Here is a 14,076-nt window from a genome sequence, read left to right as displayed (position 1 = left end):
GCATCTTCTCTATTTTTAGATTGTTTTCCCTCATTCGGGTGAGAGTAGAGAATGCAAGTGTGTAGTAAGAGTTCCACGCATATAAAAGTATAAGAGTATACTGCTGCGGCGAGAGGTTTCCAGGGAAGAGGGTTGGGCGCATGTGAATCTACAGCACTACATGCCGCAAACAGATCGTTACAGTGTGAGTAACATCTGTTCAATGGCACGTGTGGCTGTAAATACACTTTTTTTTTTTTTTTTTTTTTTTTTTTTTTAAGACTGTAAAGCTGTGCTCTCCAGAAAGCAATGGTTAACCTGTGGGTGTTGCAACTGTTTGAAAAAGGGTGCATGGCACTGCCTGTTCTACAGTTACTTGTTGGTGTGCTAATACATCCAGACAATGTTAGTGAAAGTGTGCGGAGTTTATCATGTAGCTGCCTTAAATGTTTCAGCTATTGGTATATCCCCCAGGAAAGCCATAGAAGCGAATATATTACAGGTAGAACGTTCTCTAGGAGGTGTGGCCAAATTTCTTTTAGCTTTGGCGTAACATGTCTTAGTTCATTTAATTATCCATCTGGAAATGCCTGATTTAGATAAAACTTTTTACCGTGAGGCTGCAAAAAATGCACCAAAGAATTGCTTAGTTTTATGAAACTCTTCAGTTCTGTAAATATAGTACATTAAAGCTCTTTTTACATCTAAGGTACGAAGGGCTCTTTCTGCAACTGAATCGAGTTGCAGAAAGAATTTAATGTAAAGGGGGTTAAGTAGGGCCTCCGGTTCTTACATATCGGAGGTGGCGGTATGGCTTTCATCAGGGATATTGTGCAACATCTTCAGATGCACTCCAGGGTCTATAATGGTCTGCCTCCCCATCATAATGACGGTGAGAGTTCAAACTCATTGCCCTGGTCTGGGGTGTAAGAAGGGGAAAGTGAGGTTTTTTTTCAATTTTTATTTTTATTTTTTATGAAACCTCTTACCCCTGGTGCTCCAATATCGGGCACCTGTTATAGAAAAGGAATGGGATAAAAGGCCCTTTTTAGTCGGTCACTCTTCCATACCCACTTACCGTTCAGGTTTTTAGCTTGTAGCCAGTTTTTTTGCGCGTGGTTTATCATGTTGCCCAGTTGCTAGATGAGCCCCAATGTAATCTAACCCTAAATAGATGGGCAAAAATGAACCAGATGAATGAGCTTTCTTTCTAAGGGTTCAGGTACTACCTACCTCATCAAATGGAAGGATGTAACTAATTCATCCTCCATGTATGGGAGCTCAAAGGACCCTATATGAGTTCTAACCGTAGAACAGATGACCTCTTGCTCTTATGGGGTAGGCAGGTCTCGACTCATTGCACGCCTGTATGATTAATTCATCTCCTGCAAGGGAAACATTATAGCCCTGAATCGTGGGGCGTTAACACCACAGGAATTAATTTGTATAATGCAGTCCCTTTTCAGAGACTTTGCGCTGCATGCAACGGCACGGCCAAGACACCATGATCCATGCATTGCTCCATCCTGCACAGGAAATGGAGTTTGGACGCACTGACCGCAGAGCACAGATGATTTGTCTCAATGGTCCTGCAACACAGTGTAATGAAAAACTCCCTTTGGTGACTAGATGGCACAACCGCACTCGTGTGCTCCAGCTGCGAGTTAAACTGTAAACAGCACTGTATATTGGGCGCTGAGGTCATTCCGTGTGCTTCACCTGGAACAAGATATCTTTAAAGAGCACAATGAGCAAAAAAAGCATTGAAAGGACAATAAAATATCCCAAATGTATAGAGTTGTTCTAATTTATCTGAAAGCTGCTGGTGCAACAAATAAAGATCAGGGGCATCAGGGTAATCCAAGAGTGCAAGGCAGTTGGCTGAGAGGTAGGTCTGGAGTAACTGTCCTTCTGGGAACTCGTTGTGATAACTTGATTCTCTTACACTGTCTAAGCAAGAGTAGCTTACTTGTTGGTTTGAGGCTCCCACTGTTATTTTTGGTCTCAGTCCCCCAATATTTGGTTCCTAATTTCTGCAGGGTATGGTATTATTCCCACTTTGGAGCCAGCTGGACGTGTTGCATGTTATCTCTAAGTTTGAATAGGGTGTGGGCTACAGGGTTGGACTTATGAGCTGGTATCATTGATAAGGCTGTAGGGTCAGTGGTGTGGTCCAGCAATGCAGTATCTGCAAATCAGCATGAGGACTCCATGAATGCACTCAGGATCACAACTAAATCTGTACTTTTTTCTGTGGTTGTACATACTGGTGAGGCCTCACAGGCATTCCAAAAACAATGCTGCTCTAATATTCCATTAGACTGGATGCAGAGAGAGACTACTGAGCTGTTTCTTTTATTGCCAGGGACACAAGTGACTGCTGCAAGTGGTGTTTTGGTGAGCAGTTAGTCAGCTGTGGCTTCGGGAAAACCTAATTCATCATTAAGGAAAAAGGTCCATATTAAACTCATTGGAGAGGAGCATGTTGGTGTCCTAAAAACGAAAGACAAGGTGTAGCTTCTGGGAGGAAAAAAATTAAGAAAAGATTGTTCCGTGTAGCTTCACATTTATCCTTTGTGCTGGTCAATTTAAAAGTAGGAAGCAGAAAGGGAAAGAGTTGGGAAGGCTTGTGGTTAGTTACTTTGATCCACAGAAGAACATACGTCATTAACGCCAGGGAAATGCCTCACAATCTCCTGTTATTACTCTCTGGCAAACAGAATTGCATTCTCTTGGCCAATTAAAAGTAGTCTTTGTAATTTGAGGAATTATTCAAAGAATACAAAAATTTCCTTAGAAAATTTTCTAGGACTAGATACATTACAGTTGACCATATATTAGAACATTAGAATGTTGGGAGTTCCATTGAAGACAATGGAGTACCTTCCAGGCTTATATGCTGGTATAAGCCCTGAGCTTCAACATTCTAATTTTTCTCATGTCTCATCCTTTTTTTTTTTTAAATAAACTTTTTATTGAATTTTCAACAGGTGCATACCAGATCCAAAGAATTCATACAGAACTGCACTGTACATCGGCACCAGGGTTAGGGGAAAAGAACAATCCCCCCCCCGCCCCCCTTTTCAATTTCCCCCAAAATCCCCCACAGACACTCAAACATATCGATAAACAGATCTATATTTGGTCTCATTTCTCCATCATATGGTTCCCAGTCCCTCCACCCCACAGCAGTCCATAGTTTACAGTCCTTATCGAACTCTAGTGGATCCTCAGTCCGTACAGGCCTATACATGTAATGAATGGTATGTCATCCAGGCGCCTCAGACACCCCCAAACGTTCGCGGGCAGCCTCTATTTGTGTATGTTACCTTTTCTGCCATCATAAATCCATCCATCCGTCCCTCTCCATGTGTTTACCGTGGGGCCGAGCTCTTCTCCCAAAAGACGGGCGACATCCTTCTTAGCTACCACCAACCCAAGATGGCAGAATATGAGCTTGTCCCAGGGCACATCAATATTGGGGTCCAACGGGATCATTTCTGAGACCACCCGCTGCAGTTCCCCACGATCTTCAACCAGTATTCCTGTATAACAGAGCTGCCCCAAATGGTATGTAAAATGGTACCAATCAGCCCCTGACACCTTATACAATTCAGGTGTTGCACCCGTCCCATAGTATGCAGACGCTGTCTATCATAGTAAACCCTAAGAAGGATCTTGAACTGGATTAGTCACAGACTTGACCTGATGGCTACTTCTCGGGGAAACATCAACGCTGCCTCCCAGTCTATAATCCTCCATTGCCCCCTAAGTCAGCCTCCCACTGACTACGTAGTCTGCAAGGGTATCAGGCATGTTATTGTTAATGGTCCTGTACACCATAGACACCGATTTAACATTTAACTTCTCTGTCAACAGTCTACCTTCCAGCGGAGCATATTCCGGTATTCCCTCCCAGGTGAAGCCCTTCGCCCTCCAAGCATGTCTCAATCGGGCATAGAGGAAGAACTGCGTCTTGTTGAGCCCATATGCGGCCTGTAGTGATTCATAGGGCATGAGATCCCCCCCCCTTCTAACACATCTAGGTTGGAAATTTCAATGCGATCCTAATGCCTTGATGCCGGTCAATTTACCAATTTCCGGCATCCAGCCTCCTTCCTACGGGGGGCATCTTTGTGGGCCTGCTCATCCATCCAAGCATCTGATGATCCTGGGCCAGGCCCCAGGAGCCACCCGGGTAGCAGGTAGGAGCTGCCTCACTCCCCCAACTCCATACAAGTAATGAAGACACAATTTACCCTCCCACTGCAATCTTTCTAACCTAAAGGTAAGATGGTCGCCTGGGGCATACATCCAATCGTTAACATTGATCAGATGCGCCGCCCAATAGTTTGCCTCTACATCTGGCAGGGACAGGCCCCCACTATACTGATTACGCATGCTGCGTTTTAAGCAGAATTCGCTGGTGAGTCTTCCACATAAATCCGTATGTCCTGCTCAAGGGCCTGAAAAAAACTCAAGTGTGATTCGGTAATATGTATTTTGTAAGACATACAATAACTTCGGCAGAGGTATCTTCTTAAACATAGCCACCGACCCATCACAGTAAGTGAGAGATCCCCCCCCCCCCCCCCCCCCCCCACCAACACTCCATATCATCTCTGCATATTCCAGTCACCCTCCCCAAATTATGGGCACGGCACTGCCTTGTGTCATGAATATACCAAGGTTCTTGAAACCCTCACTCGAATATTTTAGTTGACGTTGGAGGGCGTAGAGAGCCGTGTCCTCCTGTGGGGCGTACAACACCGACTTATCTCAGTTAATGTGGTAAACAGAATAGCTCCCATACTCTGAAAATAACTGAAAGAGTCTCGGTAAGGAGTTTACGGGTTATGCCACATATAGAAGTATATTATCCATGTATATGGAGATGCGTTTCTCCTCCTCCTTCAGCCTGAACCCATACAACTCTGGGGGACAAGGGACATCCCTGTCTAGTGCTTCTTGCAATAGGAAATTCGGATCAAAGGGTCCCTTTAACCCTAACTGCTGCCACCGGATTACAGTAGAGCAGCCGTACCCACTCCCGACATCTAGGTACAAGGTACACTCTAAGTAGGGCAAATGCACCGCATCGAAATGCTTTTTCAGCATCCAGAGCCAGAAATGTGTGGATCCGGGTGTTGCAGGATGGTATGTATTCAATTACGTGTCTGCCTCAAGTTATCTCTCCTGGACCATCCCGGCCTGAAGCTGGATTGGTCCCTGTGAACTAGAGGGGTGATAACTCCCTGGCGGTGCGTCGCTAATACTGTGGCCAACACTTTCACCTCTTCATTAAGGAGGGAAATTGGTCTATATGATGCACAGGACGCTAGAGGTCGCCCCTCCTTATGAATGACTGCTATTTCCGCTTCCCTCAGGTCCGGGGGGAGTGTGCCCTGGCTTCTTGCCTACAGGAACATAGTAAGAAGATGGGGGCTCCAATATCGCCCAGCCTCTTGAAATGCTCCCCTGGGAACCTGTTAGGGCCTTGGGCTTTCCCCAAGCGCAGCCCTGTCATGGCAGTTTTAAACTCCTCCAAGGTGATGTCCCCTTTTAAAGTTGCCCGGGTTTCAGCATCTAAGACTGGGACCACTATGCCTTTTAAGTATTCCCTAATTCGGTGTGGATCCTGCAACTGGGGGGCCTGGTATAAAGCCAGATAGTAATCGGCACAGGCCTCTGCAAGTTCTATATTCAAGGAAACCCGAACCCCTCCTGGGGCTCAACTTCATCTATCAACCTCGCTTCCATTTTCTTCCTACCCAGCCAAGCTAGAAGTTTCTCTGCTTTATCGCCCGTTTAACATAGTCTGTGTTGAGTTCTACTCTTAGTCTCCGCTGTTTCCCTGTACTCCGCCCTAACTAACTCCAATTGGCGAAGGGCGGGAGGGGCTGGAATCTGAAACAGGGCCTCATCTAACTCGGAGTTGACGCTCATATGTTTCCAGCATTTCAGATGCTTTCTTTCTCTTCTGTGCCACTAAGTTCTGAGCACTATTCCTGATCACTGTCTTGTACGCCTCCCAGAGCACCACTAGGGATTCACCTGCCCCCACATTTTCCCAGAAATATAGTTCAATGTCTACTAGGAGCCCATGTGCCATCTCGTGGTCCTGCAGATCCCAGGCCCCCAGCTTCCATCTCTGGGATCCCCAGTCTTGTCTCCCAATCCGTACCATCAGAGGGGAATGGTCAGACAAACCCGGGCCAAATAGTCTGCCTGGTGGACAGCCCCCACTTCCCCTGCAGGGGCGAAAATATAATCCAGTCTAGAAAAGACCTTATGGGCCCCTGAAAAGTAGGAGAATTTCCTCTTGGTGGGATGGGCACGGCGCCACAGGTCAGACAGTCCCAGTGTTGCTGCAAAGTGATACAGTAAATTATGTGGGCCAGTTCCCCTAGACATTCAGGCGCGACCCAGCTCCATTTCCATTACATCATCAAAATCAACCCCCACCACATGGGTTGGGAAGTCTGCCTCCAATAGAATCTCTGCAAGCTTTTCCAGCACGTGAGCCTGAAGTCTGGGTGGGGCATAAACACTTACAAACAATACTTTCTGTCTACCCCAAAGCACATGTACCCCCACGGATCGACCCGCAGGGTCTATCCACTGTCTTGAGAGACGAAAGGGGGGGGGGGAGGCAGTTACTTATCAGTATCACCACTCCCCTGGAGCCAGAAGTGAAGCCTGCATATGCTAACGTAACATAGGGCCCTCTACCAAGAAATTGACCTGGTGCCCTCAACATGTCTCTCCTGTAAAAAAAAAAAAACAAAAAAAAAACATCTGGATGTAATCTTATGTGATGAGACACCAAACAACGTTTGACCCTGTCCCCAAACCCATTTACATTCCACGATAGAACAGAAAAGGCCTGTGGGTTTACGGGTGGGGCGGCATATCACTTGTGGGAGTCATTGTTATCAAAGGGACACTGTGTTAAGCGGGGGAGGACCTCCCATCTAGGACTTACGAGCATGTGGATGGAACACCTAGATGCCATCATGCATGTGTCTGTGGCTTATCCATAGTCAACATAAACCGGCAAAGAACAAACCCTAAAAAAACAAACTTCCATCCTACCCCCACCTCCCATGGGCCCCTATGAATACTAACCCCCATTCAACAACTCATCAGGAGTTGAGAGGTCTGTAGACCCCCTCCCCCACCTCTTCAATGCAGAACTAAAACTCACGGGTCGCCTCTGAGAAGAACAAGGCTCCCAAACTCAACCCTCAAAAAACAAAGTTACGTGGTGTCTAGAAAGCGCTTCAGCACCACCATCTGCTCCTCCTTACATGGGGTGGCGCAAGAGTAGACAGTCCACTCTCCTTCGGGCCCTTATCACAGCACTGCCTCCAGAGTCTGGACGCCCCCTTCTGCCCTGAGGACCGTTTCCTTGGTTTCTAGCTGATTGATGACCGCCACCAACGGATGAGGAGACCCAGATATCCCATTGTCTGTGCCCATGCCCGTCCCCTCTATGCACGGATCCAAGCCTTTTCTTCTGTCTTTCTTAGGGAGAACCGTGGCTTGACTTTAATTAGATTCGGATGGTGCCTCTCCACTCTGTCGATCAACTCAATCTCCATGGGGTGTCTCCATCGCCTCTGTCTCCTCCGGCCCCTCCTCGTGGGGTGCAACCGGTCCCGCAATCCTGCGGCCCAGGTGTCCCCGGGCCTTCTGCCCTTCTCTTGGTTACCCCTCCCAGACAATTGAGGGCGCTCCTCCAGCCACTCCCGGACCCCTCTGGGGATTGGAAGAAAAACGTCTTCCCCCTGAAACATGACTTTGTTTAGCCGGTAAGAGAAGCATGTATTGTAGACCTGATCCAAGACCCATTCCTTCGTGGCAAGGTCCCGCCTGCGAATTCCGGGGGTCACCGGTTACACCAGTCTCAGTCACTTCCAACACAGTCTCAGAATGGTTCAAGAGCAGGTTCCTGCCAGTCCCTCTCTCCAATATTTCAGTCTCTCTGGGCTGCAAGTGGGGACCGGGAAGGGGGGGGTGCTACAGTCTCTCACCAGGTAAGGCCGCTGCCTTAATTAGTCACCTGCCACACCTGGCCTCCTCTGGCCCTGCTGCTCCTCGTCTGACCAGAGCCAAATCACAGGTCCCAAAGCCTGGTCTTCTCCTTCCCTGCTACCTCTCTTCCGATCATTGCTGTACACGGGAGGGGTGGGGACAGTGTAGAGGGGAAAGAATGAGGGGCACACTTGGGCCTTTACCACCTGGGAGGCCCTTCCAGCGTCTCCTGGGCCTTTGCGGGCGTCCTCTGTCCGGTGCAACGTCAGGGGCGCCTCAGGCCACGGAACCACCAGGCTGCCCAGCCGTGACGCCCGACCCCCAGCCTCCGGGTGGACCCGCTGCACCTCCCTGGAATCTCAGGGGCCAGACTGGGAGGCAAGCGGACAATTTTGCAGAATCTCTCTGGGGCCGGGACAGAGCTCGTTTAAGGAGCGTCCGTCCTTGGCGCCATCTTGGCTCCGCTTCAGTCTCTTCCTGTTTTTTTATGTAGAACATTTTACCCTCACTGTAAGTAGCACCTGGAACAGAAGGAAGTCGGAATGTCTTCTTTGTGAGCTATAACTACTGTTGCAGGCCTGCTCAGCCAGCTTTCTGTGTATTCCAGCGCCTTGTCCCTCTGGTGTCTGCTGTAGTGTCTGCGTGTACTGCATCATTTACATACTCAGTTAATCATAAGTGTCTTAAAATAATTCAGATTCTTCATCAAATTGATTATTGAGGGATCACAGTGGAACAGACCTATCGTTAGGGAGTTGAATTAAAGCTCCACTGCTGATCCCAAATAATTCCCTTTGTTTGTAAATAAGAGGAATAAGGCGTTTCATCTTTTCTTTTTCATGTTTATGTAGTATAATGTACAACTTGCAGTATCGTAAAGCAACAGAACAAAGACCTAGTGGCATGTGGGTCATGATTAAGAAGAAGCTTATCTCCTTTTTTGGCTATCAGTTACCCCGCTTGAGGTGGGCTGGGGTGGGGGGTGCAGTGAAAATGCATGATTTGTCTGATGTATAATAATGAGTATCTGTAAGATGTAGACCTTGTTCATAAAATGATTTTATTCCTCAGAGGTGAAAATGTTGAAGATGCTTTCCTTGAGGCAGCCAAGAAAATTTATCAGAATATCCAAGATGGAAGCCTGGATCTGAATGCTGCAGAATCTGGTGTGCAACACAAACCTTCAGCTCCGCAGGGTGGACGACTAACCAGTGAGCCGCAACCCCAGAGAGAAGGCTGTGGTTGCTAGTGACCTTAAATGTATGATTCTGTTCTGACCTTTCCAACCTCTGTTGTGGCAGTACTTTTTGCTGCTTAATGGTCTTCTGTGCATCAACTGGGTTTAAATGAAGAGCCCAGAATACTCTGCTGAGACAACAGCTTAACACAGTACTAAACAATAGATGTATTCAGGTTATCAAAGGCAAGTAGAGTAATAAAAGAATCTCCTGCATGGTAAATCTCAAGAAATCCATTTCTTGTCTTAGTAACATGTCACCCATCTGTGATTAAAAACGAGCACTGATGCTGGACTTTCTTGTAGTAAACACATTTTTGGGCTGGGCTGTGACTTTGACAGTTTCATTTCATGATGTCTCAATCCCCTCCGTATTCCCTCACTTTGCTATTCCTCCTCTTCGGATTGTAACAAATGTGTAAATTCTCAGTAGTAAACCAATGAGTTTTTGCTGTGACCTAAATTTTGGGGGTTTGTTGATAGGTCTTGCAACTTGCTGAAATTCCTTCCTAATGTGTTCGCAGGGGCATATACATATATATATAATACTTATTTCAGTCTTGACCCTGCACTGGGACAACAGTCTACCCTTTTTCCTGTGCTAAACAGCTTTACAATGTTCTTTTGCCATTTTATTTACATTTATTAACTATAAGTAAATATGTATAAAATTTGAAGGAACTGAGCTAACATTTAAATACATTTTGTGTATATGATTTTAATGAAGACAATAAATTGATTACTGGCATTAGCATATAAGTATATCAGTTTGTACAGTATAACTTGTATGTGGCCATGATTTTCCATCCCATTCCTTAGTGCACTAGATGTAACTGAAGTGTACAAAGTAATATAGGCTTTCTTTTCATATAAATTGTTTCCTCTCTGGTGTCTGTTCCTTCTTTGCACTTTGGTATGTTCTAAGCTGTTGATGAAACCTGTTTTTCTGCAATCAGCAGTGTGTTAACATGATTATTTTTTGTAAATGTTTGGCTATGTCAGACTGCCTTACATTGTATAGAAGAAAAGGCTGGGTTTACAGTTGATTTTATGGTTTTTTTACCCACAAGTTCAGTGGACACAGGCTACTGAACTAGAAAACAAACTTGCTGTTTAGGGATTTTAAACAATATTTTGTGTATTTTTAACACTACAGTGGAATAGTTATTTAAAATGTATTCTACTTTTTATTTAAAACTTCCAGGACATTCTCACTCATGCTACATCGACTCATCTAGCATAAGTGTTTTAATGAGGGGTAAAATACCTTTCTTACTAGAGTTATAAGTGTTTTCTTGGCGTAGGGAGAGGGCTGTTTAATTACATTGCTTTTGTTTAAACGTTCAGAGCATAGAGAGAGTGAAAAACAATTTATTAAATTATAAAATCAAGATCAATTGTTTAAAGAATTGGCCACACTATATCAAGTGTTTTACTTACAATTGTATGATTGATCAGCAGGCAGTAGAGGGAAAAGGTTAATAGTTTTTTTGCATGCTGTACATGATATTATAGGCATGCTTGGTACAACAGTTAAGTTATTATAATCAAACTGCAGTGTTAAAAATCAGAACCCTTTGAAAATCTCTCCTGCAGCCACCAAGGCTCTAAAACTTAAATTTCTACGAAAACGGTGGTACCAGACTATAGTACAGTCAAAGTTGAACGCCAAAAACTGGAACATGCAAATGGTAGGTGTTGGTTTACCTTACGGTCCCTTGTTTTGTCTTAATAGTGTGTGTATGTGTGTTTATATATTTATATATATATATATATATATATATATTTATATATATATATCTTTTTGCACAAACACACATATAAACCGTTAACTTTAAGCAACTTCATTTTTCTTAAGTGAAAACAGGAGGAAAACCTTCAGCCACAAGGTTGGTTTGCACAGGGACCATAACCTGCTGCTAGAAAGAGAATTTTAGGTAGAGAGTAGGCACACTTCAATATGGCTACAATTTGGCTTACTCTGTTTGGATGGTATGCCCTGAATGTATTAATTTACAGTAGGTTGTGTTTATATCTGTGGCAAATAATTTGTTTGGACTGCTGTACTTTTCATTTGATGTAACAATATTAATTTGAATATTTGTAAATAAAGTACGTGTATCTAGATAATTCATAACCGCCTGCATTTTTTGAGATTCATAGAATAATATTATATAGATACATGCATAGACAACAATATCACTCTAGATTAAGAGGTTCACGTTTCAACATTCCTTAGCCTGGGTCTAAGTCTACTGCAGCTTTTTATCCTGACTTTACTATTTTGATACCCTGTTTGTCACTACTTTTAGAGAATCATTGTATTGTCATCAGCCCAAAGAGAAGAATTGTCACAGAATGAATCTTCTGTAGTTTAATGAATGTTGCATGTGGCTATCATTCAGATTCCACTAGTTTCAAAAACAGTTGTGTTGAAAAGTAAGTTTCTTTAACCAGACCTTAATGTCGTGAGCAACTCTAAAATCCTATTTGAAACGACCTGATAACAAATTCCTTAATCTGCCTTTGTACTCAGTTGAGAGCTTGGTTATGCTACTCTTTTTTGTCTCAATACTGATAAATTGAACGTTGCCTTTACCACCACTGGTGAATGTATTTAATCATTTTCTGAATTCCTGTTGAATGCTACATGTATATTGAGATAACTGGCTATTTCCATGATCCATGTTAGATCTGCCATCAACAGAAGCAATTCAAGTATTTCTCGTGCTGCACTTCAGGTTTTTGCAATTCTAGATGACCAAAATGTGTTCTAATTGTGACACATAATTACGAGCCAGCTGTCTGCTAACTTGCAATACATTTCACCCAAAAGTCCAGTTTCAAAGTCGATGTTGGTAAGTGAAGTTTAAACATCCACCCAAAATGACCACATATGTGGCTCTCCCAAAGGTGAAAGCAGACATTAAAGACTTTGTCATGCAGCTGGACGTTGCTTAAGTATTCTTTGTATTTTTTTAGAGAGAGTTCTCGTAGATTGTCTGTACTGACAAGCTAACAATGAAAGTAATTTCAAGGCAGAGATGACATTTAGGGGAACTTGTTTCAGTACTTCAGTGCCATCAGCATGGGAACATTTTCTATTAAATCAGTATTATTGCCCTGAGCCTTATCTGGAAACTGTCCAGTAAGCATTGTGGTCATGTACTGGATGTGGGGCTTAGTAAAATGCCAAGTCCAGTGTGATGTTGAACCGTTTTTCCTTTTTTTTTTTTCTTTTTTTTTTTTAACGCACTTTATATCACACATTATCCTTGTATAGTTTTGCTGTGCATGAAGTTATGATCATTGTATGATAGGGCTGAGACTTAAGGTTTGTGAAGCTTTTAATAAGTGGGAATTCATTGTTTTGCCTTGTTACCATAACTTTATCTAGGGCAGAAAAATGTGACTGTTTTGAGAAAGAATTGTTCATTTGTCGTGGAAGAGTTATAAAGCCATTTTCAAACAATATAAAGTCCTCTATTCCACAGTGAGAAAGATTTGTAAATGGAGATATGTTGACTGTTAATTTATCCAGAATTGAGTGTCCTTGCAAATTCACCTAAGATCAGACCAAACATCGAAAAGTTTCATCAATAGATCTACAGGTCTCTAGTAGGTTACCGATTCTGCCATTAGCAAATGAGCATTGGCAAAGCCGATAAGTTTGGTGTGGCTGATTGCCTTTTGGCAGTTCTTATTTTGTCATGGTTTTTGCAAAACCTTATTGTTCAGGAAGTTACAGGGCCTTCATCAATCTGAAGAATTGGCTGAAGACAAAAATGTTTTTGGTCTCAAAAGCACTCCTTAATGTAGCACTCCCGGTCACTGAAGGGAATACTTTGAGTGGGGATGTACTCATTTTCAAAGGATAACATGCCTCACTTCATAGTGAAGTAAACCAGTGACTGAAGTGGGCTGACACTGTCCACTGATGCCTGCTTGAGTGAGTAGAAATAAAATGTGAATGACACAACCACAGATAAATGGATGAGGTATGGCTGAAAACGCCTATAAGCATGGCCACTGGAACTATGCATCAGAGGAGCGCCATATTATGTGGCAGAGTTAGGTAAATTGTGCAGCAAGAAAAGGCAAATTATGCAGCATTGTGTGGCACATTTTGATATCACTTCATTATTTTGTCATTTATAAGCTTTTTGAACACTGTCTGGGCATTAGTTGCACCTAATTAGAACCGGTTTAGCACTTAAATATAGCAATACGTTACAGAAGGTTGACCAATCAACCTTTGCAACTGGGCTGCTGCTGCGTTTAGTATCTTTTGAACAGTTTGAGGTAGAAACAACATTGTGTTTGTTAAAATCTACAGATTATGCGGCAGATGAATGAATTAGGTGGCCAATCTGGCAAATCTACAATTATGCTAAATTTGTTGCAGCAGTACAAAGGTAAAATTCCAGAGGCCCTGCCTATAAGTAACTAAGGTATATACAATTTTAATAAAATCTAAAGTTCTTTGCTGATACAGACCTAAAAAAGTCAATTGCTCTGCTGTCCTCTTGCCTTTAAAAAAGAAAAGTCAGACAAAAAGGAAAAACGGAATGAAAAAACTTGAAAGAAGGAAAGAAAAAATTAAATGAGAAAAATTTTAAAAGATAAGAGAAGGTAAGACAGAAAAAGTAGGCAAGAAGGAAAATGAGTGGAGGAAAGCAAGAGGGCAAGAGAAAGAAAGCAAGAAGGAAGAAAGAAACAAGGAAGGTAAGAAAAAAGTATTACAAATGCTGCACATTGAACACACAACCATTTTTCTCCCTGGACTAAGTGTATTAAAGAACACTTAGTGAAACTGAGTCCAG

At 43.5% G+C, this 14,076-nt stretch overlaps 1 protein-coding gene across 1 annotated transcript in view; it reads left to right on the top strand.

The window, feature by feature from the left end:
• Positions 1 to 10,142, top strand: part of RAB14 (RAB14, member RAS oncogene family) — a 227,694-nt gene extending 217,552 nt beyond the window's left edge. The window contains exon 9 of the mRNA XM_069241660.1: positions 9,088 to 10,142. Coding sequence (XP_069097761.1) covers positions 9,088 to 9,265 — 178 coding nt within the window. The 3' untranslated portion in view covers positions 9,266 to 10,142. The remainder of the gene's footprint in view (positions 1 to 9,087) is intronic.
• The last annotated feature ends 3,934 nt before the right edge of the window (positions 10,143 to 14,076 follow it).

The sequence above is a fragment of the Pleurodeles waltl genome, chromosome 6 (genome assembly GCF_031143425.1).
Source record: "Pleurodeles waltl isolate 20211129_DDA chromosome 6, aPleWal1.hap1.20221129, whole genome shotgun sequence".
Lineage (NCBI taxonomy): Eukaryota > Metazoa > Chordata > Amphibia > Caudata > Salamandridae > Pleurodeles > Pleurodeles waltl.
The sequence above is the reverse complement of the archived record's forward strand: the minus strand, read 5'-3'. Positions and strand labels throughout refer to the sequence as shown.